The sequence below is a fragment of the Octopus sinensis genome, linkage group LG8 (genome assembly GCF_006345805.1).
Source record: "Octopus sinensis linkage group LG8, ASM634580v1, whole genome shotgun sequence".
Lineage (NCBI taxonomy): Eukaryota > Metazoa > Mollusca > Cephalopoda > Octopoda > Octopodidae > Octopus > Octopus sinensis.
This window is the reverse complement of record NC_043004.1, coordinates 7,829,853-7,855,498: the sequence shown is the minus strand read 5'-3', so window position 1 is coordinate 7,855,498 and position 25,646 is coordinate 7,829,853. Positions and strand designations below refer to the sequence as shown.

General features: G+C 39.8%; 1 protein-coding gene across 2 annotated transcripts in view; it reads right to left on the bottom strand.

The window, feature by feature from the left end:
- LOC115215008 (transmembrane 9 superfamily member 4) overlaps positions 1–25,646 on the bottom strand; it is a 68,649-nt gene that overhangs the window by 39,621 nt on the left and 3,382 nt on the right. For both annotated transcript variants that reach the window (XM_036505253.1, XM_029784121.2), the window contains exons 2-4: positions 10,625–10,747; positions 9,183–9,285; positions 5,460–5,503 (exon numbers count right to left, since the gene is read on the bottom strand). In XM_036505253.1, coding sequence (XP_036361146.1) covers positions 5,460–5,503; positions 9,183–9,285; positions 10,625–10,747 — 270 coding nt within the window. The remainder of the gene's footprint in view (positions 1–5,459; positions 5,504–9,182; positions 9,286–10,624; positions 10,748–25,646) is intronic.

Genomic DNA, 25,646 nt, shown 5'->3' with positions numbered 1-25,646 from the left:
CAAGGTAGTTCGACGCCGCTGCCCGCGTCTGTGTCTCATGCCAAGAGGTAGGTTCATCTGGAATCCCTGACAAGAAGAGATCCAGTTTAGTTTTAAAGAAACCCACATCCACAACATGCAGGTCTCTCAGGCATTTAGGAAGGATACTGAAGAGCTGTGGTCCCCTGAAACCCAAGCTGTTGTGTATCTGATCCTGTATTTTGATGAGTAAGTTTTTAGATTATAAACACATGTGTATTAAAGAATGAATTAATAAATAATTTAATTGTTTTTACTCCTGACCGGAAGAGCATTTACTGCTTGACTATTCCTATAATATACACTTTGGCTGCCGTGAGGGGATTTAAAAATTGACTTTCCTTGGATCTATATGTGCAAATATTTGTATGTAGACATGTGAACTTGCTTTGGACTGTATGTACAATTATTTGAGCATATATTTTCCCACCATGTATTGTGTTGACCAAGGAAGAAAGCTTATTTTTTGCTTTAATCCAGAAATTGAAACCAATTCACAATTAACATGAGGTCTTTTGAATTTTCTCTCACTAGCCCACTTTCAGCTATGTGTATATTTAGCTGGAGTTTTTGGTAGTTTCTTTTTAAGGTATTTTTAAGGTATTGGCACTTCAACCTTAACCCTAAATGGCGGCAAGCTGGCAGAATCGTTAGCACGCCGGGCGAAATGCTTAGCAGTATTTCGTCTGCCGCTGCGTTCTGAGTTCAAATTCCGCCGAGGTCGACTTTGCCTTTCATCCTTTCGGGGTCGATAAATTAAGTACCAGTTACACACTAGGATAGATGTAATTGGCTTAATCCGTTTGTCTGTCCTTGTTTGTCTCTCTGTGTTTAGCCCCTTGTGGGTAGTAAAGAAATAGGTATTGGCACTTCAAACAAGCTGGAGAGAGGTCATTTTCACCCTCGCTCCTTTGATATAATTATACATATGTGTCTATGTATATTTCACATATATAAGTATAGGTGTAAACTTTTTGTCTATATAATTAATATTTACTTCCCCTTACATATTAATTCGATTTTTACCTTTTTAATTTTAAAGCCATAAGCAACTAACACATAAGTAATTTTTTTCAGTGACATAAGAGATTTTTCAATCTCGTAAATAAAGTATTTTTATTTCCCATCAGTTCTATTTAATGAAATAATATAGGAATTTCAGGGACCACAACTGAACTAAAAGCCAGATAACTATTTGGATTATTCATCTGATATCACAGTTTGTAGACCAAACAATAATATCACAAGTTAAAGGCTTCCAACAACCAATCAATGGTTCACTGGATTTAGCATGGAGACACTGTCAAAGGAGTATCTGTGCAACTTGGGCAGAACAAATACAAGTTAGTTTTGTTTGAAAACACCAGTATATTTTGTTGATGATATTTGCATTTTTTACTGAAATACATCAGCCAAAGTTATAGACATACATAAGTATATGTGAATGTGTAGGAGTAAGTATGTGTATGCATATGTGTGTGTATGTCTTTATTGTAGTAAATTTGACTTACAGCTGTTTCCAGTAGTCATTATAGGTTTTTTACTGAGAGGTTTAATCAATTGGCCCATTGATCAGTTGAGAAAAATTGAATGACCCAAAAACAAAAAAACCAATGCTACTTTTGTCATTTACAATATAGAGGTATGTAATGACTGTTCTTTATACCTTGTCTTGTACATCACACTCTGTAAAAACCAGCATAACTGGAACACAACCTTGGATTGACAATACAGCAAGGTGATGAACTATAATCTGGGACCCTTCAACAAGAACACACAGTTATTTACTAATCTAAACAATATTGTTAGCCAGGTTTAACTAACAGAGAACATAACAGATTGATAATCCTTCACTAATAGCTCTCTCTCTATGTATATATATATATATATCTCTATATTATAAATCTGAAATGCGAAAAGTTTGTTTGTTTGTCTGGTTTTGGCATTGAGAACGGGTTAAAGGCCACTAGATCCCATCGGATTGACTCCAAAATTTACAGGGACATGTAAAATGAGGTGAGGATGCCAGTGGGCTAGGTTAGAAATCCCCATCTTAAAACTTAGCCCAGGCTATTCTTATTCTAGTAGCTACACTTTCAGTGAACCCTCCCCCACTACTGACTTGGTCACCTAGGTAACGGAAGCTATTAACTACTTCAAGTTTTTCTCCCTGGAATGTGGTGGAAGTTGTTCTCTGGATATTTTCAGTGTTATTTAGAGTGCCCGAGCTTCTGCCACATACAAAAACTATCCTCCCAGTTAGCCTTCCTTTGATATTGTTGCACCTCTTATGTGTCCATAGCTTACACTGGGTACATCTTATATAGTTTCTACCTACACCTTTTCTACAGATCGAACAAGGCCATCTACCTGAAGGGATTTGTGGTTTGCATGCCTTCCTACTTATTAGGACTTTGGTTTTAGCTAGGTTGACTTTAAGGCCCTTCGATTCTAATCCTTGTTTCCACACTTGAAACGTCTCCTCTAGTTCTGTTAGTGACTCAGCAATTAGAGCAAGGTCATCAGCATAGAGGAGCTCCCAGGGACATCCTGTCTTGAATTCCTCCATTATTGCCTGGAGGACTATGATAAATAGGAGGGGGCTGAGGACTGAACCTTGGTGGACTCCTACCTCTACCCGGAATTCTTCACTGTACTCGTTGCCAACCCTCACCTTACTGACAGTGTCCCTGTACATGGCTTGCACGGCTCTCACTAACCATTCATCTATCCCTAGTTTCCTCATTGACCACCAGATAAGAGATCGGGGGACCCTGCCAAAGGCTTTCTCCATGTCAACCAAAGCTAGGTACAGGGGCTTAACTTTGGCTAGGTATTTCTCCTGCAGCTGTCTAACCAGAAATATAGCATCAGTGATGCTTTTCCCTGGCACGAAACCAAACTGCATCTCATCCAAACTGACTCTTTCCCTAATTAGTTGGGCTATGACCCTCTCCGTGACCTTCATTACCTGATCCAAGAGCTTGATACCTCTGTAATTATTTGTATTTAAAGTGTCACCTTTACCTTTGTAGCAGTTGACTATAGTGCTGCTATACCAATCATTGGGTATGACTCCTTCGTGTATCACCTGGTTAACTATACAGGCTAATGCCGACACTGCCAGATATTTTGAGCATCTCTGAAGTAATTTCTGATGGGTCGGGGGCTTTCCCTGTCTTCATACTCTTAATTGCTTTAACTACCAAGGTACAGTCAACTCGGATAGCTGGTCCCTCTGTTGGGACGACAATCGTCAGACTCTCTTTCTCCCATTCATTTTCTTTGTTCAGCAGCCTTTCATAGTGGCATCTCCAAACCTCTCTCCTTGCAGCCTCATTTAGTGCAAGTGAACCATCATCCATGTGGACACATTTCTCTCCTACCACATCACGATTCTCTCTCATACACTGTCTTGCAACATGAAATACCTCAAGTCTTTGGTCCTCACGGCGCAGAACATTGGCAATTTTTTTTCTTATCTGCTTCCGCTCTGGCTAAACAAACCTGTCTCCTAGCTTCTCTTTTGGCAGTCTGATACGATTCCCTGCTACCACCATTCTTCCAGTCCTTCCAAGCCTGTCTCTTTTTTCTAATAGCCCTGCCTACAACATTGTTCCACCATCACGTTATACATGATGATGGCTGCTCCCTCGTTATCGAGTACGGCCATTGCACGAAGCTTAACTGTTATTGGTGCTGTGATTGAATGTGACTTTTTAGCCCAGCTAAAGATCTACAATGTCTTGTACAGAACTGGCAGCTAAAACCATTACCGGCAGTAGCCGGCTGTAGTTGTAACTGGGCTTCATGTACCTTTGCATGTTGTTTAAGTCCTCCTGCCGAATTACACTCTCTTCCACATGCCTAGCAGATATGATTAGTATGGTGTGTAACACCACCACTAGTGGCCAGGTTGTCACTCATCTGTCTCGCTTTATGACTATGAAGATGACTCTTGAGTCCAGCTTTACTGAGGCAGGATCTTGCACAGATACTGCATGTCAGCATCATAGGAAGACCCTTACATACATACCCTTGTATCTTTTCTACAACAAGATCCCTACTAATCTCCCCAGTCTAGGGGACTTTATCCTGTCTTGTCTTACAAGTTACTTGGTAACCCCACTGGTGTGAAGCATCCAGTCCACCCTGTAGAGTGGTTGGTGTTAAGGACATCCAGCCACAGAAACCACCAAAAACAGACAACAGAACTTGGCATAGCTCCCTGGCTTGCTGCCAGCTCTTGTCAAACTTTCCAACCCATACTAATATAGAAAAGATATTAAATGATGATATCATCATCATCGTCGTTTAATGTCCGTTTTCTATGCTGGCATGGGTTGGACAATTTGACTGAGGTCTGGAAAGCTAGTGGCTGCACCAGACTCCAATCTGCACCTGTGCAGGTGGCACGTAAGAAGCACCCACTACACTCACGGAGTGATTGGCGTTAGGAAGGGCATCCAGCTGTAGAAACACTGCCAGATCAGATTGGAGCCTGGTGCAGCCTCCGAGCTTCCCATACCTCGGTCAAACCGTCCAACCCATGCTAGCATGGAAAACGGACGTTAAACAATGATGATTATATATTTACACACACACACATACACACAACAGGGTTCCACAGTGTCTACGTTTACCAAGTTTCATTCACATGGCATTGTTTTGAATATCAACAACCTCACCGGTCTAGAAGAGGCTTCAACAAATCAGAGCAACTAAGTATCCCTCATCACTTAAAGCAACGGAATAATTTCAGAGGAAAAACAGACGAGTGGAGGGAGGGGGTGCAAGTCAGAGTAGAACAAATGATTGCAAATCAAGAGCTTATAAGACTCTCTTTTTCTCTCTTTTACTTGTTTCAGTCATTTGACTGTGGCCACACTGGAGCACAGCCTTTAGTCAAGCAAATTGACCCCAGGCAGGACTTATTCTTTGTAAGCTTAGTACTTATTTTATCAGTCTCTTTTGCCGAACCATTAAGTTACAGAGATGTAAACACACCAGCATCGGTTGTCAGGCGATGTTGGGGGGGGCAAACACAGATACAAATATATACATACACATACAAACATACATATATACATACATACATACATACATATATATATATATATATATATATATATATATATACATACATATATATATATATATACACGACGGGCTTCTTTCAGTTTCCATCTACCAAATCCACTCACAAGGTTTTGGTTGGCCCGAGGCTATAGTAGAAGACACTTGCCCAAGGTGCCACGCAGTGGGACTGAACCCGGAACCATGTGGTTCGTAAGCAAGTTACTTACCACACAGCCACTCCTACGCCTACATTTTTGGATTTTATAACAGTGTCTTTGAGTAGTTAGAAACAGGATAATCCTGCCAAAGGTTTGAAGTCAATCAGCTGAAAGTGAGAAAAGAAGAGAAGAACATTTCCTTACTTCATAGGGTGTGTTAGTAATCCGATCACCGCGTAAGACTTCACCTGGAAACAACAACAACAAAAATAATTACAAACTTTACCCAATATTTGCAAGAGTTAATTTTAACATTGAGAACATCATATTTTTAAAAGAAATATACGAAATAAGTAGCTGTGATGAAGAAACTTGCTCTCTACCCATGGGGTCTTGAGTTCAATCTTATTGTATGGCACCTTTGATAAGTGTCTACATTAATAGCTCCAGAATGAGCAAAGCCTTGTGAGTGGATTTGGTAGACAGAAACTGGCAAAAGCCCATTGTGTGTGTGTGTGTGTGTGTGCCCTTGTCTTGATATCATGTCATGGTTGTAAACAAGCATCACCACCATACAAGTGATGTTGTTTGTTTCCAGTCTTCCACCAAAAAATATCAAACCATGGAGAGATATTGCGTTGCTTAGCAACAGATGAGGGCTGGAGACAGGAAGGGCATCCAGCTGTACAAAATCTGCTTCAACAAACTCTGTGTGACCCTTGAAAGCAAGGGCAACTGAGCAATGTAATGATGATGATTATATACGAGCGTCTGCGTATACTGGTATCAATTCTTTGAGGTATTTATATCCTTAAAATGGATAGAATTCAAGATAAACATAACCCTTTAATAAGTCCCAGACATAGTGGGGTTGACAGAACTGACTTAAAACCCTGGATGCTTCCCCATCATAACTAAGAAACAATAAGTGCACCAGAATATATGAATTTCTAAATAAATAATATAATCGCTAACTGATCCAGGACACAGCACTTAGGTTGTCACACACACACACACACACAGAATGAGGGGTTTCCGCCATAATGATTTCAAATAGGCTCATTTGAAAAAGTAAATAGAAATAGTCTAAGGCTTTACTCTCCTGGGAAAGACTGTGGCTTGGTCTAGTTTCTTCAGAAAAATCACCGAAAGAAACAGTTTTTAAATTTTCACTCCATTCAGGTGCCAATTCATTTTCTTTATCGCTGTCGGAGCTCTCGGATTCACTGTTTTCACTTTCGGAAAATGAAACATCGGATTCATTATCAAATACCTCGTGCTTTTTTTTTCAGTCATAGAGTTAGATTTATCAAGGTCTTCAGTAGAAAAGCCTTCGAATTCTGACTCGCTGCTTGATATAATGAAATTCGTATCCATTTTTTGTCAGAATTACAAATTTTGAAAACACAATAGGAACAAATTTCGGAAAAAAATCTCCCAAAATTCACGGAATTAAAATTACACTTCGATCATTGTACAAAACTGTAGATGAACTGTTTACGAAGTATAATCACATGTTTTCACGAATGTACTATAGAGATTTGCTCTGATATTCTCATTTAAATATGAATAGGTAAATACGGGCGGGTTTGGGCGGTTTGGTCACATTAACCAAAATTTTTTTCGGGCAGTTTGGTAACGAAAGGGTTAAGACCGCGACCTGTTCACTGACAAAAATGCACCACAGATTTTTGTCAGTGAACAGGTCGCGGTCTTAAAGCGCCGAAAATATTTTTTTGACAAATTAAACTTAAATGTTGAAGTGAATCAAATAGCTTTTGTGTGTTTCTTGAATGGCTTACAAACACCTTCCACGCTGCAATTGTTATATATATATATATATATATATATATATATATACAATTTTAAAATAGGATAAAATCTTCATAAGAATTTATCAAGTAGTTAGAGTGAAAAACCTCATAAAAGAAAAAATGCCATCAATTTTTTCCCTTTAAATTTATTTATTTATATTACATAGAGGGCACTATTACACATAGATGCCACATGCTGGGAGGGACTCTTAAAGTCAAAACTACTAAAATAAACACATTTAAAAATGACCTGCTTCAAGAATTGGTTTCGGTACGATGTGTTTATTTATTTTAGTAGTTTTGACTTTAAGAGTCCCTTCCAGCGTGTGGCATCTATGTATAATAGTGCCCTCTATATAATATATATATATTTCACTATAAATACACAGTGTGTTGAAACGTGGAAATCAAGTTAACAGGAATTAACATGGAAATAACAATGACATCTCATTTTAACAGATATATTTACCAAACTTACGTAGAAATAATTTGAAAAACTAATGTTTAAATTTATTCAATAAAATCACCATTGGCTTCAACCACAGCCTTCAGACGACTTCAGAATCTCCTGCAACTCTTCTGGACGATCTCCTTGATTAAGTTGGTGAATGCTGTTATAATCCTTACCTTCAGTTCATCTTTGGTGTTACAAAGAGTTTTGTTGGTCTCTTTCTCAACTGTGCCCCACACATAATAATCAAGGGAGTTACGTGGCCAGACGTTAGGGTGATGTGATTGCAAAAATTGTCTGACAGCCATGACTGGGTTCTCCTGCTTGTATGGCATTGGTGCAGAGTCCTGTTGCCAGACATAGGGTCTTTCAGCAGCCACCCTCTTCACCCAGGACAGCACTACCTCCTCTAGGCACTTGATGTAGGCCTCTGAGTTGAGTCTGTAGCCATGTGGGAAAATGAATGGAATCTTAATGTTGCCATCACTAGTGATCACTCTAAACACCATGATGTTGACTGGATGTTTGATTTTTATCACACTTGGTACATGTTTTGGGGACACGGCAAACCAAAGGTTGTTCTGTGCGTTCGCCATCTGATCCTGGCAAAAATTTTTCTCATCTGAGAAAAACCAAAGCATGTTTGGTTGGAGAGGATGCTTGAGTTTGTTCAAAAGCTTCATACCGCAGTCTTTCCTCTTGTCTTTGATGGCTTGGGATAAAAATTGACCCTTTTTCATCTTGTATGAAGACCATCAAATGTCTTCATGCATTACCTGCCTGATAAGAAACTCAGACACTCCTATGTCCCTGGCAATGGACCTGATTGACTTGGAGGGATTGTAGTCAATCATGGCCTGGATCTCACCAACAAATTCAAGAGTTCTTTTCTTATCAGAACAATTAGAGTGAGTTTCAAAGCTGCTGTACCTTCATAATCAACATTAGACTCATCCGACTCTTTCTGAATCCTCAGCACTGACTTCAGGCTGACACCCAAGCACTAGAATGTTCATATTGGAGCTTCCAGTGCAAATGCCAAGCAGTACAGCATGTTGTTACCAAATTTCTGGCAGAGTGAATTGCATCATGGTGCTGTTTTTCTCACAGACGGTGTCCAACTGATTCGACTATACTGTGTAGTCAACAAAATCAAAAACAAAAGATGCACATGCACAAAATTAAAAATATGACAACAATTTACCCACTGCACCCAGTATATATATTAAGAATGAAATCAACCTCTCTGTCTATATATCTACCCTCTTTATAATGTTGGCAAATGAAATAGGGATAAGAATGTGCATTGTCCGTTTAATTGGAAAATTCCATAAGTGGCTGAAGATTGCCCGACATTTTAAAACTGATGTAATACAGTGTTTAATAAAATGAAGTAGCATGAAACTATTTTACTACTCTACCTTGGATATCCTTGTTGCTTATTTTGACTATAATCACCCCATTTGATTTATATGGATAATACCATACAAAATTCTGGTACCTTTAACTTAAGTACCATATTCATCTGAATCTAAATTTTGCTGAACTTATATATATAGGCCACAACACCATTATCTCACCTCTTTAAACACAATTATAACAACAACAAAACTATCACAACTTTGCTGAGTTATTTTAAATATATCTGTCATCTGTACTCACCAAGGTTTTCTGTTTTATAAACCACTCCACCTTGAGGTTTACAGAATGGTAAAGAATAATATTCATAAGGTAACTGTGTCTTTACACTTGTCATTTTCACAGCCTGAAAAAAAAAGATACAATAAAAATAATTGAATGAAACAATGAGAATACTTTCCTTTGCTGTCATTCCCAACACTGTTTCAAGACATCTACAGGCAGGGTTTTCTATGGCTGGCTGCTTGCTAACCTTTTCAAAGACAATTATTCTAAGTGCCAGCAGAATTAGAGGAGCTATCGTGAGAGCTTTCTGTACCTTATGGCTTCTTCAGCATGTCTCAAGATGTAAATAACTCATTATCTTTTGTGAGATTAATGAGAGCTAAGTGCTTGGCTCTCCGGTTCCATCACCATGAAATCTCTTCCTGGACGCATTTCGAGATAAGCTGTTGCATATTAAATGGTTGAAACAATGTAGAATGCTTTGTGCCCAGAAGCAACAGCACACTCACAGCAGATTTGAACCCACATATTGGTGAATTAAGCTCAGAAGACCTTCCTTTAAACACAGCTCTCAAGTATTTGTTTAATTGCTGAAGTGTCCAAAATATGTGAACAACCTTCTAGAAGAAGCCCCAGCAAGTGGGTCACACTTTGTAGAATGTTAGAAACTTATTAGAGTTTAAATATTTCCTAACCCAGAAAAGGAAATATAATCTTTTGCACATAGCCTTGGCAAGGTGATCCATGTAAGGTTGACATGAGGAAGCATCAAAGATTGTAAGGTTTATCATTTGCAACAAATTTGAAGGCTTTAATTGTGAGCTTTTTATATAGAACAAGGGTCTCCAAAGTGGTCGATATTAGTATTATTTATTCATTTTCTTGTACATGCCTGGCGGCGGGGGGGGGAGGTCAATAAGGAGTCAAGGATTCTATGAAGAGGTCAATGTTCTAAAAAGTTTGGGGACTCCTGATACAGAGAGAGAGGTTTCTTTGATATGTAAGACAAAGAGTATCTTGGTACTTCTGGAAGATACCAAGTTAAAGTGTCTATGTTGAGGGATGCTTTCCTTCAGGTCTCTTTAAAAAGACAGCGCACATGTCCTTTCTACCACTAAAATTACTTGACAATAAAAGAGGAATTAAACCTACATATCAAGCAAATTGGAAAGAGGGGGGGGGGCAAAACAATGTGCCTTGCTCAAGGGGACAACACAACAACAACAACAACTGAGGGTGCAATGTGAACATAGGACCATGTGGTAAGTATGTCACCACCCTAACCTTACTGCCATAGAATCACTATCCTATAAAATGAGTGCTGCATTAAAAGAAAAGGTATGACTGGATGGTATTTCTTGAAATCAATAAAACATATCATACCAACATCTCAAAGACAAGAAAGACAAAACCTTTGTGACAAAGGTTTGTAGCAAAGACAAGAACTATAGAAAACTTACCTTGACCTCTACAGGTTGACCCCTGTGAAACTCAACTGGAGCCACTCCAGGTACATAGAAAGCCTGGGCTACGTAGAAGAATGAACAAGCAACAAAACTCCATAGTATATATATGGTAATCATCTATAATTAAAAAGAAAGAAAAAAAAATGCTGAGTAAAACTTAATATTCATTAATATCAATAAAATGATAGGACAAGTGGATTATCAGACTCCAGCACTTGGCACGGTTAACTTTCAGCTGTCCTGAGTTCAAATTCCATGGAGATTCGGTTAAACTTTCATTTATTTGTTCTAGACTCAATAAAATAAGCAGCAAACATGTGTATCTGAGTCAATTCAATTCACTTTATCCCTCCCAATGCACAAAAAAGCATCAATTTTCAAGAGTCATTCATAAAGATTTAATAACAGTTAATTATTTATAAAAAAAAAAAACTTTTAAAGTATTAAACTTCGATAATTTTCCAACACATTTTTAAAATCGTAACAGGTACTCAGTGATAATCTAGACCTTAAATGCAACCATCATCATCATTTAACATCCACTTTCCATGCTAGCATGGGTTGGACGATTTGACTGAGGTCTGGCGAACCAGACTCCAATCTGATCAGGCAGAGTTTCTACAGCTGGATGCCCTTCCTAATGCCAACCACTCCAAGAGTGTAGTGGGTGCTTTTACGTGCCACCGGTACGAGGGCCAGCTTGGTGGTACTGGCAATGGCCACGCCCAAATGATGCTTTTTATGTGCCACCTGCACATGAGCCAGTCCAGCGGCACTGGCGACGACCACGCTCGATATTAAGGTGTGGAACAAATTTAATCTATAGACATGAGTTTGATCTTTACAACAGTCACTAATATGGTACTGGCAGGAATGTATATAACCGTTTTCGCATCATTCATTCCTACTTTATATACCCAAATAATTAGCAGTTATTAGAGGGGCACCTGTCTACATAAAACAACTACTACAACATGTCTAAATTTACAACAAGAAATTATCCCTGTCAACCATTCTGAAATGGGAAAATTTGATGTGAACTATAAATGAAATGCTTGTTTGAAATATCAATTGCTTTCCCCCACAGCAGCAGTTTTCTATGTTTAAATTTAGTCTAGCTTGACCTGCTAGAATTAACAGTCAAATCTCTTTCCAATCATACCTTTATGTCTTGAAATAGGGTTAGATAATGTCCCCAATATTACGCATGAACAAAATGTCGATAATTTACTGTTACACCATGTCACTCAGTATAAATGCCACGACAGGTAAAAGTATATGATGCAAGTTCAATTCCTGGTTAAGACATTTCACTTCATTTCCTTCTGAAATTTGCAATTTTCTCAGTATGCAGGTAAGTGTCCACCAAGGTTCAACCCCCAACTGTGTTCTGATTTTATAGTTCTCTGGGTCAAACCAGAAGTTCAAAACTAGCTGTCTGCTAGAAGTCTGATGGTCAAACAACCTAGTTCTCATGCTCAAATCAAACAAAGAATTCAATAGGCCATGTCTGGCAACCGTGTCGGTGGCACGTAAAAGCACCATCCGTTCGCATCCGTTGCCAGCCTCGGCTGGCCCCCGTGCCGGTGACACGTAAAAGCACCGTCCGTTTGTGGCCGGTTGCCAGCTCTGTCTGGCCCCGTGTCGGTGGCACGTAAAAGCACCATCCGTTCGTGTCCGTTGCCAGCATCGCCTGGCCCCGAGCCGGTGACACATAAAAGCACCATCCGTTCGTGGCCGTTCACCAGCTCTGTCTGGCACCTGTGCAGGTGGCACGTAAAAAACACCCACTACACTCGCGGAGTGGTTGGCGTTAGGAAGGGCATCCAGCCGTAGAAACACTGCCAGATCTGACTGGGCCTGACGAAGCCTTCCAGCTTCACAGACCCCAGTTGACCCGTCCAACCCATGCTAGCATGGAAAACGGACGCTAAACAATGATGATGATGATGATGATGATGAATACCACAAAGTCATCCTGCCTTAACCATTCCTATGAACTTAAAAAGATAATAATGAATAAGAAAGGAGCCACATAGCAAGCAAAGGAGGCAGGGGTGCCATATTAAAAGCACCCAGTGCCACCCTGGCATTAGGAAGGGCATCCATCAGTAGAAACCAAGCCAAAACAGACAAACTGGAGCTTAGTGCAGCCCTCCATCTTGCCAGCTCTGGAGTCCAACGATCCAACCCATGCCAGCATGGAAAACGGACATTGAACGATGATGATGATAAGGGGGAGGAGAATGGGAAGGAGTTTGAGCTTTTAAAACTTGTTGTTGAGTCTCCTGTCATGCTTGATAAAGCAGACTTACCGAACACATTTCACCAGTGATAATCCATTTATTTTGTTTGTTCATGCACAATATCTAGGACACTGACTCCACCGTTTTTTGGGGATTTATTTTTAGGACAGTTTGCTATGTTTAGATTTAGTTTAGCTTCACCTGCCAGAATTGGCAATCGAATCTTCTTTCCAATCATACCCTTCGTTTATACATTCAGTTCTCGTTGTCTTGTGGAATTGGGGTGACAAGGCACAACGAGAATCGAATAAATGAACGAAGGGTATGATTGGAAAGAGATTTGACTGCTAATTCTAGCAGGTGAAGCTAAACTAAATTTAAACATAGCAACTTCTATTGTGGGCGGGGGATAAATAATAGAAAACAAACAACTATGGCTCCTGTGCAGGTGGCACATAAAAAGCACCATTTGAACATGGCCGTTGCCAGTACCACCAAACTGGCCCTCATGCCAGTGGCACGTAAAAGCACCCACTACACTCTCAGAGTGGGTGACATTAGGAAGGCATCCAGCTGTAGAAACTCTGCCAGATCAGATAGGAGTCTGGTTCGCCAGACCTCAGTCAAATCATCCAACCCATGCTAGCATGGAAAGAGGACGTTAAACGATGATGATGATGATGAAAGAAGGCAACAAGAGCAAAACATCTTCGTCTTTTGTTTCAATGCCTGAATGACCTTGACAAACATGCAACAGCACTAAACACACTTCAAATAGAAACAAACTACATCTTAACTTCTGCAACAATTCGAATGATCACATTCTAATATCCACAGAACTTTGCTTTGGTTTAATTCTTTATTCTTTCTTTTTTATTCTTTTACTTGTTTCAGTCTTTAGTTTACGCCTTTAGTCAAACAAATCGACCCCCAGGACTTATTCTTTGTAAGCCTAGTACTTATTCTATCATTCACTTTTGCCGAACCTCTAAGTTACAGGGACATATATACACCAGCATCGGTTGTCAAGCGATGGTGGGGTGGACACACAGACACACAAACACATATATATTAATATATACGCCGGGCTTCTTTCAGTTTCCCTCTACCAAATCCACTCACAAGGCTTTGGTCAGCCCAAGGCTATAGAAGACACTTGCCCAAGGTGCCACGCAGTGAGACTGAACCCGGAACCATGTGGTTTGTTTTAATCTTATATTTTATTTGTTGTGAAGGCACATAGTTTAGTAGTTAGAGTACTTGGTTCCCAATTGTAAGGTTGTGAGTTCAATTTTAGGCAGCACATTGATTCCTTGAGCAAGACACTTTATTTCACATTACTCCACTCAGCTGGCAAAAGTTACACTTGGTTTTCAAAGGGGCCAGCCTTGTTACATTCAGTATTAAGCTGAATCTCCCTGAGAACTATATTGAGGGTACACATGTTTGTGGAGTACTCAGCCACCTGTATGTTAATTTCATGAGCAGGCTATTCCAGTGATCAAGTCAACTAGAACGCTCGTCATCATAACCAACAGAATGCCAGCAGTTTATCCATAAAGACCGAGTGGCTGAGGATTAGTTGGTCAGAATTTATTAAATTATAAACTTGAAAATCTTGATCAGGTTAGATATTCATGCCTCTGCCTCAAATCTCCATATCTACACAGACAAGAAAAAAAAGTTTCACTTCTCTCCACACACACACATACATTTTTGTGTCGATATGCTATAGTTGAATGTCAGAGGAAAATATATGCAGAGTAACAGATGTCAACTTATTGATTGTATAAACAAAACCTCAGTGAAGGTTACAAGTATTTTTATTATTCACTTAATTTGAATTTTTTTTAAAGATTTATTCTTTTCAGTTGGTTCAAATTTCTCTTCAACAACTATAAATAAAAACATACACACATACATATATACATACATATATATACATACATATACATACATATATATACATATACATACACATACATACATATATATATATATATATATATATATCCATGTATGCACACACGAGCATTTTTCTGTATGTTACAATCATCAAGAAAAAAATTTATAAGAATGAACACACACAAAGTAAAAGATTACACGCATGCACACAAACACACAAATATATATATACACACACACACACACACACAACTAATATTTATTCTACTTCTACAAACACAACAAAGAAAGGAAACAATCTGACTTTTCTGTGAACCAAACCAACACAACTATCAAAGCATAATGACCCTTATTGATTTCAGAGATTAACGAAACAGGTTAAATCAACACTGTGTTATGTCTTCTCAAAGGAATTAGTGACGAGCCAGAAGTATGAATCTTGGTTGGAGAGCTTACAGTGCTGGTTCGAACATCTATGGAGAACCACGGAAAGGATGGACGCAACAAAACAGACAAATCATAAATATACAACAGGCCTGGCTGTGTGGTAAGAAACTTGCTTCCCAGCCACATAGTTCCGGGTTCAGTCCCACTGCGTGACACCTTGGGCAAGTGTTTTCTACTATAGCCTCAGGCTGACCAAAGCCTTGTGAATGGATTTAGTAGACAGAAACTGAAAGAAGCCCGTTGTATATATATTTGGTTGGTTCAAGTCTACAGCAGAAGACACCTGCCCAAGGTGCCATGCAGCGGGACTGAACCCAAGACAAAATGGTTGAGAAGTAAGCTTGTTAAACACAGCCATGCTGATATAAATTTAAGCTGATTTTGCAGTCTTTTATCTTAAAGTTTTCCAGAGCTTGTTCTTCACCTTCACAAATGCACAATAAAAATAATAAAAACAAGAAACTCTCTATTGTTACAAATTGAAGCTTCAGCTGTACTCTACTCTTTTGGAAATGCAAAGATATATAAAACCATAAAGGTAAAATGCTGAGAGCTAAATCTTACAACCCAGTTTCAATTCCCAGCTATATACACGAGGCTTGATCAATAAGTATTCAGACTGCTGCCATAGTAAAGAAGCTAAAGCAAGCAGAGTAAAACCGCTTGGCACAGATTGACCTTGAACTCTGCTGTGCATGCGCACTATGATTTAATGTTCTAGCTCACTTTCACTGTTTACAGTAGTGCTTGGAAGGACGGTGTGTAGCGTGTGTTCATCGCATTGACCATGACAGAGAAAGTTGAGCAGAAAATCTGCATCAAATTTTGCCAAAAGCTTGGTGATACCTACTCAGGGGTCTGCGCAAAGTTTTCACCCTTCTCGACACAATCAAGATCTTGTGCAACTAAAACCTGAGTGTCCTTTTGGTCAGCTGAAAGCAGTTTTGGCACAAACTTGACAGACACGCCTCTCATACCCAAACTTTCAGTGATAATGGATTGAACTGAACCGTAACTAATCTGCACATCCTCTGATAACTCACGGATGGTGATTCAACGATTTCCCCTCACAGCTGCGATGTTTATCTCAGTTCTGCTGGTTGCGGGTCTTCCAGAACGTTCATCACTATCGACATTTTTTCGGCCATCTTGGAAACATCTGAACCACTCGTACACTTGTGTGCAGCCCATACACTTCTCTCTATACACTTCCTGCAACTCTGCATAGGCCCCTGAGCAGGTATCGCTATGATAACTTTGTTGTAGTCAATGCGATGGTCACACGCTACACACGTTCCTTCCAAGCACTGCTGTAAACAGCAGAAGTGAGCTAGAATGTTAAAACTTAGTGCACATGCACAGCAGAGGTCATGGTCAACCTGGACCAAGTGGCTTCACTCTGCATGCTTTAGCTTCATTACTATGGCAACAGTCCGGATACTAATTGATCAGACCTCATATTACTTTGGTTAACTTCAAATATAGCATTATTACACTTGAGGAAAAACAAATACCATGATACACTTTTACGTCTGTCTTCAAAACTCAACAAGCTTTAATCACTCAAGCTTTAATCACTCATTGATGAATGCTGCAGATTATGAATAGTCAGACAAAAACTCAAAAACAGTTTAAGATTAATCTTCCTCATTTCTTCTTTAACAATCAACCACAAATATTGTCTTTATGATGCCAAGCTACTAACCATCTTAACGATCTCTATTAATTAGCTGGTTGTGACTTGTCAAGTATTATAAATGAATTCAAGACCCAGCAAGCGCAGTTATCGGTTATAAGTTGCCACTTCTAATTTCATGCTTCCCTCCTCACTATATGCAATGTCACACACTTCTATTTTAAGTAAAAGTTGTGCAGATTATCTGGTGATTACAGCTTAACTCGGATAATACTAGGGCAATTGAAATGTAGAGATTGACAATCAGAGATAATACAGGATAGAAAAGAACTTGATCTTACCACGGGAATGACCCTGGTATTGCAGTAAAACACACCCAGAACCCAATTTGATACAGTTAGTGTTAGGAAGAGTATCCAGCTATAGAAACTATACCAAAATAGAATACACAAGCAAGATGTGGCCCCCTGATCCTCTAGGAGGGTAGTTATTTTCAATGTCTCTCAGAGAGAGCAGTTAAGAACTGCCTTGAACCATGATGGCCTACCCCCAAAACATCATAAAAAGTGAACGTAAAATGATACAGTAACAAGTTGCAAACAGAAGATTTATAAAAATTCCGTAAATGATTTATTTCATGATTTTTATTTTTAAAGGAATACACCAAGTACACCTTAAGTATACTTCACTGATATACGTGCTACACACACACAGAATAATAAAAGTAAATGAATCCCATGATAGATTTGGTGAAGGGAATCCAGTTGCTCAATCAACTGAACTACCAACTCATTGAATTATAATGTCAGTGATATTCCAGACTCTTGTATTCTTTAAAATAATCCACACATGACAAGTGCGAAACTATGTAGCAGGGGCCTGCAAGTCAGCTTACATTGCCTTACAAACACTTGTGCTGGTGGTACATGAAAAAAAACATTTGAGCAAGGTCGTTGCCAGTACCACCTGACTGGCCCTCATACCGGTGGCACGTAAAAGCACCCACTACACTCTCGGAGTGGTTGGCGTTAGGAAGGGCATCCAGCTGTAGAAACTCTGCCAGATCAGACTGGAACCTGGTGCAGTCATCTGGTTCACCAGTTCTCAGTCAAATCATCTAGCCCATGCCAGCATGGAAAGCAGACGTTAAACGATGATGATGATGATGATGACTTAGCAGCTTTCAATTGCAGTCAAAACAAAGATGTAATGATACATAGAAAAATAATGACAAGACCTGCATCGGGACAACCATCTGCTGCTGTCAGAATCTGTCTAAATCATGGCAACAAAGAAAATGCAGATGACATTAACCCCCCCATATGAGCTGATATACTACAGTAATAAACAACACATAAAAGAACATATCCTAAATACCAAGGCATGTACTGGATCAAGTGCTAGACTTACCACTGTTACCACCACAAACAGCAAGCTGTCTCGCAAAATACAACATTTTCCTTGTAAAATAGTTCTTATAACAAATCAATTCACCAATGTTGCTTACAAGACAGCATAGGCAATTTCTTTTGAGAATTGCTTTCAGATGACACAGAGAGAGACAAACATATCTTGTTCTAAGATGAAGTAAAAAGCCCAGACCAAGAATAGAAACTGCAAGCTGACAAACCATAAACAAACTAAACAGCATTTTTCTCTCATTGATGCAATAAGACCAGAAGACAGAATCAAGAGGGTTGGAATCATTGTCAAAGCAAGTTGTGCTATATAAATGGTGATTACTCTTCAGGTATTTCTTTCTCAGACATGACAATGGCTGAGAAGAAGCTTGCTTCTTGGCCACATGGTTTCAAGTCCAGTTTCATTATGCAGCACCTTGAGTAATGCGGCAAGCTGGCAGAACCATTAGCACGCTGGGCGAAATGCGTAGCCGTATTTCGTCTGCCATTACGTTCTAAGCTCAAATTCTGCTGAGGTCGACTTTGCCTTTCATCCTTTCAGGGTCGATTAAATAAGTACCAGTTACGCACTGGGGTCGATATAATCGACTTAATCCATCTGTCTGTCCTTGTCTGTCCCCTCTGTGTTTAGCCCCTTGTGGGTAGTAAAGAAATAGGTATTCTTTTAACAGTTCTGTAAGTTTTCCAGATACAAGGAAATTTGGGGAAAGATTCTTGCACATCTTTAAAAGCCTAACTGGCAAACTGTTGCTAAGTTGCAAGCAACTGTTGCCTGTTTCCTGTGTGGATCTGCAGTATTAAAGAACTCATCAGGTTTTATTCATTTGTACACTGAACTGCAAAAGAAATGCGAGACGTGTGTGACTGTGAAATACATTTTAATTTCATTATGGCATGTTAAGCACACCATTCGAGCGTGATCGTTACCGCGTCGCCTTACTAGCACTTCTGCTGGTGGCACGTGAAACATTCGACCGAGGTCGTTGCCAGTACCACTGGACTGGCTCCTGTGCAGGTGGCACGTAAAAAGCACCATTTGGGCATGGCCATTGCCAGTACCACCAAACTGGCCCTTGTGTCGGTGGCACGTAAAAGCACCCACCACACTCTCGGAGTGGCTGGCGTTAGGAAGGGCATCCAGCTGTAGAAACTCTGTCAGATCAGATTGGAGTCTGGTTTGCCAGACCTCAGTCAAATCATCCAACCCATGCTAGCATGGAAAGTGGACATTAAATGACGATGATGATTATGTCAGAGATAAATTTTGATAAGTCTGATGAAGTCAATTTCTTGGATGCACTTTGAGCACAGTCTACGGGTCGTTGTCATCGAGATTGTAGGGCATGATGTTCAATATCATGTATGAATTCACTGGATGTTCAAAACGGCCATACACCATCGGTACATGGAGTGCATGAGGTGGTTCACAAAAGCCACTGGTACCTGTGCCCACACCCTGAGGAAAGCTGCCTCCAGTTCCACTCGAATTGTCAGCCTTGGGACCACCTGGTTCAGCCATCTCTGGATTTCATCCCACAGGTGTTCAATTGGGTTCAAATCAGGGCTGAGAGCTGGCCATGGCATGGTTCTGATGATGTGCTGATGCAGGAAGTCCATGGTGCCCCTGGCTGTGTGGGAGGGAGCATGTCCTGCTGAAACTCGTGACTATGGTGATGCACGAAGAAGGGCACAGTATAAGATCTTAGGATCTGGTCAACAATGTGCTGCTCTGTGATGCCATTCCCTCTGCCTGCACCAACACTTTGGAACACGTGGGGCCCAATTCCCTGATTCAGGTCTATAGCACCCTAAACCATGATGCTTTGGCCACTTCATGTCTCTCTCTCTAGGACACATGCGTCTCTGTACAATTCACCCCTCCTACACCACACCCTCACTGCCATCCAAGATGGAAACACAGTACCGACTCTCATCATAGAAGACCACTGACTTCCTGCAATGTTGGTGCTGTGAAGCCCACTGCAGTCGTGCAGACATATTGGACATATTGTTATTTCTTTATTGCCCACAAGCGGCTAAACACAGAGAGGATAAACAAAGACAGACAAAGGGATTAAGTTGATTATATCGACCCCAGTGCATAACTGGTACTTAATTTATTGACCCCGAAAGGATGAAAGGCAAAGTCGACCTCGGCGGAATTTGAACTCAGAATGTAGCGGCAGACGAAATACTGCTAAGCATTTCGCCCAGTGTGCTAATGGTTCTGCCTATATTGGACACATTGTGCTAATGTTTCACTCCCGCCTCCGTTGAATCCTCAGCAGCATTTTTGCTGATGGTGGACACTTTTGATGTGTTTGTTGACTGTAAACATTCTGTATCTTGTTTTCTCAAGGTTCTAGATTGCTGGTACAGGGGTAGGATGACTTGGCAGGGAGCTGCAAAGCTGTGCCAAGCTTCAATGTCTTCTTTGGCATGGTTTCTTTCTATGACTGGATGTTGCCCTTCTTAATACCAACCACTGTACAAAGTGTGTCACCAGCACTGATGAGGTTGCCAGGTAACTTGCAACACAGAACAGAACGGAGGAAAAGGGGGGAAAGCTCCGAAATACTAAGAGGAAGTATTTGGGAGAAGCTGGAGGGTGGTGGCTGTAGGCCAGGTGTTGAAGGGCAAAAGTATGAGAGAGAAAGACAAGTGCATACGTCTTGCAATAGAGATATATGGCTGAAGGAGATAAGAGGAAGGTAGCAAAGTCTCAAGGAACAAGAAGGTGATCATGGTGGATCATGGGAGGGAGGGAAGGAGGGAATGTTTTCACAAGAATGGGGAGGAGTAAACAGGGGGAGTTAGAGGTTAATGTAGTGAGTAATGAACAAGGGTGGGCGTGCAGATGACGGGATATACCAGAAGGGTCAGGTGGGGGAGATATAGGAGTGGATCGGAAAGGAAAATAAAAGAGAAAGCCATAGAATGACGTGCAAAGTGTAGAATCCACGAAGAAGGAGATATAGGGGTACATAAGAGACTAAAATAAATGGATAATGATGAAAGACACGGGAGGTCATTGAGAACAGCAGTGATTGACAGTGTTAATCAATACAGAGACTGTTAAAAATATCTATTGGTTTTGGTACTTTTTGTATTATCTACTCTGAAATTTATTGATAATATTGATTTCATAAGGCAATTCATTCAACTATGTCAACAAACCTTCAACAGATGAAACCTAATGTCTAAGTCAAATCTATATATATATATATATCATCATCATCATCATCATCGTTTAGCGTCCGCTTTCCATGCTAGCATGGGTTGGACGGGTCAACTGGGGTCTGTGAAACTGGAAGGCTTCGTCAGGCCCAGTCAGATCTGGCAGTGTTTCTACGGCTGGATGCCCTTCCTAACGCCATTATAGTAATACTATATAATTAGGTTCACCACACACCGAAGTTTAGAAATAGCAGTCAAAATCTTAGCTATTCCTTCTACTTTAAAGGGAGTTCCCAGAAAACCAAAACTTTAAAGTAGAAGGAATAGCTAAGATTTTGACTGCTATTTCTAAACTTCGGTGTGTGGTGAAGCTAATCATTGCTGAACCTTAATTATATAGTATTACTTAAACTTACCATAAAATGGTCTTTTTCATGCAGAATTCTACTTGGTGAAATTACTAATTATTTCTTAATTAATTAATTTCACCCTTTGTTATTATATATATATAAATATATATATATATATATATTGTTACGAAATCCACCTGCCGTCGCTCAAACTCTTCGGAAAACCCGGGACCCTACCAAGTCAAGCGACGACGATTGACCGGCCCGATCGATCGATGAACTTGCCACGGACCCGGAGAGAGAATTCGGTGGGGGAAAGTGGCAGCGGCGAACCCGGCAACCGGAGATAACAACAACAACAGGAAGAGACACAAAGAGAGAAGGCGGAAAGCAATTGGCTACATTTAACAACAGTAGTTTATAACAATTATTACATCAAATAAAATGTGATACATGAAAACAACAAATCAAAGCATGCAGGTACAGTTCAGATCAATTAATGCTCAGATCAATTTAAAACAAATAACGTTCACATTATAGTTCAGAGACAAATCAGTTGTACATTAACGATACAGTTCAAAGTTCTTTAAAGTCTTTCTCCTCCTCTCTTTCTTTTCAACAACTCTTTTACTTAATTCACAATGTCTTTACACAGTTCTTTCTTTTTCCTCTTTCCTTCTTTCTCTTTTTTCAATACATCAATTCTTTTACATTTCAACAATTCTTTTTCCTTCGTTAACACATATCAAAACATAAATAAACATACCGTTACGAGCTACTACAATAGCCAGTGCCCTCATACCGTAGTCCCTCTCTCTTAGCTCCGTAATACTATCTACCTGTCTTCCTCTTTCACATTCACTGTCATTCTCTCACTTGTCATCCCTCACATTGTCTGTCTGTCTTTCTCAACTGACCGCCGTCGTATCACTCCCGTCTCTGCCAGAACTGCTGGCCGACTGTTTTAAACTCACAGCTCATTCGCTTTTTATAGGGTAGCTTCCTCGAACTTTCTTTGACCGGCACAAGGCCAAAGGTCTCCCCAAAAGCCATCACTCTCTCCAGAATCTGACGGGACGAAGGATTTACTCGCCTGCTTGACGCCAGCTCACAAAAAGTCGGTCGCAACCCTTTTTTCTTTAACTTGTTTCAGTCATTTGACTATGGCCATGATGGAGCACCGGCTTTAGCCAAGCAAATCAACCCCAGGACTTATTCTTTGTAAGTCTAATACTTATTTTATCGGTCTCTTTTGCCAAACTGCTAAGTTACGGGGACGTAAACACGCCAGTATTAGTTGTCAAGCGATGTTGGGGGGAACAAACACAGACACAAACATACATTCATATATATATATGACCCACACACACGTGGACAAACAAACAAAAGGGAACGCAGTGTAAATAACAGACAGAGTCAAGACTATTGAAAAGATTGCAACACGCAACGAAAATTTTAGAAAATAAAAATAAGAAATAAGTGGAAATTTTACCGGTGAGTGTGTTAAATAATAAGGCACTAAAAGAGAATGACTCTCCCCAGGCACAAGTATGTATATATATATATATATATATATATATATATATATATATATATATCATCATCATCATTTAATGTCTGTATGGGTTGGACAGTTTAACCAGTTTAACTCTTGTCTGAATTGACATGGTTTCTATGGCTGGATGCCCTTTCTAACACCAACCACACCAAGAGTGTAATGGGTGCTTTTACGTGCTACCAACACCAGCATCTGCCATGACTACAATTTCACTTGGCTTCATGGACCTTCTTCTCAAGCATGGCAAAATGCCAAAGATCTCGGTCATTTGTCATTGCCTCTGTGAGGCCCACAACTCAAAAAATGCTTTTTATGTGCCACCAGCATCAGCCACCTTGCCTCTGTGACACCCAACACTCAAAAGGTGCCTTTTACGAGCCACTGGCATGGGTGCCAGTTATGTGATACCAGCATCAGCCACCACTACAATTTTTCTTGGCTTGGCGTGTCTTCTCAAGAACAGCATATCGCCAAAGGTCTCAGTCACTAGTCATTGCTACTATGAAGCCCAAAGTTCAAAGGTCATGCTTCACCACTTCATCCCATGTCTTCCTAGGTCTACCACTACCACAGGTTCCCTCCACAGAGATTGGCACTTCTTGACACAGCTGTCCTCATCCATATGCAGGTATTTCTTTACACAGCTACATTTATTTATATATATATATGTTTGTTTGTACTCCACCTGCCTTCGTCTTTTATTTATTTTTGTAAACCTGCCATATATATGTGTGTGTGTGTGTGTGTGGAGGCGCAATAGCTCAGTGGTTAGGGCAGTGGACTCGCGGTTGTAGGATCACGGTTTCAATTCCCAGACCGGGCATTGTGAGTGTTTATTAAGCGAAAACACTTAAAGCTCCATGAGACTCTGGCAGGGGTGGTGGCGATCCCTGCTGTACTCTTTCACCACAACTTTTATTCTTTCTTCTGTTGGCCTGCTCGCTTAGCCAGTGGGGTGGTGTCATTTGAAGGCTAAAACAATGCGAAGAACATTGTGACCAGCGATGTGTAGCAACATCTGATAGCCTGGTCGGTCACAGTGATCATGGTGATATATATATGTTGATGTACCCGGTAATTCTTGGTTCCATTCTCATAATTGTTTCACTATTCCAATAACAACAATACAAAGTATGTAGCTCTTAAAACGGTTTTTGTGCATTTACAGAGAATATCAAACGGTCTTGCACAGAATCTTGTTTTTAGGAATTCCTAATAAGTTATGACTACCCGATTGTGAAGTCAGTTCTGTAATAAAATGGAATTAGTTACCCGATAGTAAGAATTCAAATAAAGTAGCCCTGAAAAGGGCTTTAATGTGTTCCCAGAGTATATAGAACATAAGAGGGAATACTAATAAGGTACATATACAAAAATTGTGAAGCATGTTACGTAATAACAGGCTAATCAGATATGAGATAATAACAATTCAAAGTAAATAACTCTGAAAAGGACTTTTGTGTATTCCCAGAGAATATTACCCTCAGGGGCGCTGGTGTTGGTATATTCGTGAATAAGTCACTAACCGAAATAAGTGGATCTATCGTTTAGGAAAATGCTATTTACTTGTTTAAGTGTTATACTGGATAAATTGTGAAAATAACTAACAGTTCAAATACTAAGAGATAAGCATACTCAATTAATTTAGGAAAATGAATGGGTTGTTTTCCTTGGCTATATATAAGGATCCCCTCCAGGGGCCCTATTATCGATTTTTTTTTTCCAACTATCTGAGTATGACATGTGGTTTCCAGACACGAGTTCTACTCACATGTCACGCTTCATCAAAATCGGCAAAATGATGCAGGAGTTAGCTAACAACTCCACAAACACACCCACAGACCGAATTTCCCATACATGTAGTATATATAATCAAAATAAGCAACAAGTATATCTTCAGTAATTTGGTACGATCATTTCATGCTACTTCATTTTATTAAACATTTTAAGTATTACATCAGTTTTAAAATGTTGAGCAATCTTCAGCCATTTATAGAAGTCTTCTATCAAACGGACAATACATATACTTATTTTGATTATAATCACCCCATGGATTTATATGGATAATACCATACAAAATTCTGGTGCCTCTGACTTAAGTACCATATTCATTTGAATCTAAATTTTGCTGAACTTATATATATATATATTATATATATATATATATGTACAGAGAGAGAGGGGGGCAGACAGACAAGAATCTACCACAGTAAAAGGCAAGTTGGTTCTTTGTTTGATGACCATAAAAGATAATGGCATAGTTGACCATGGTGATA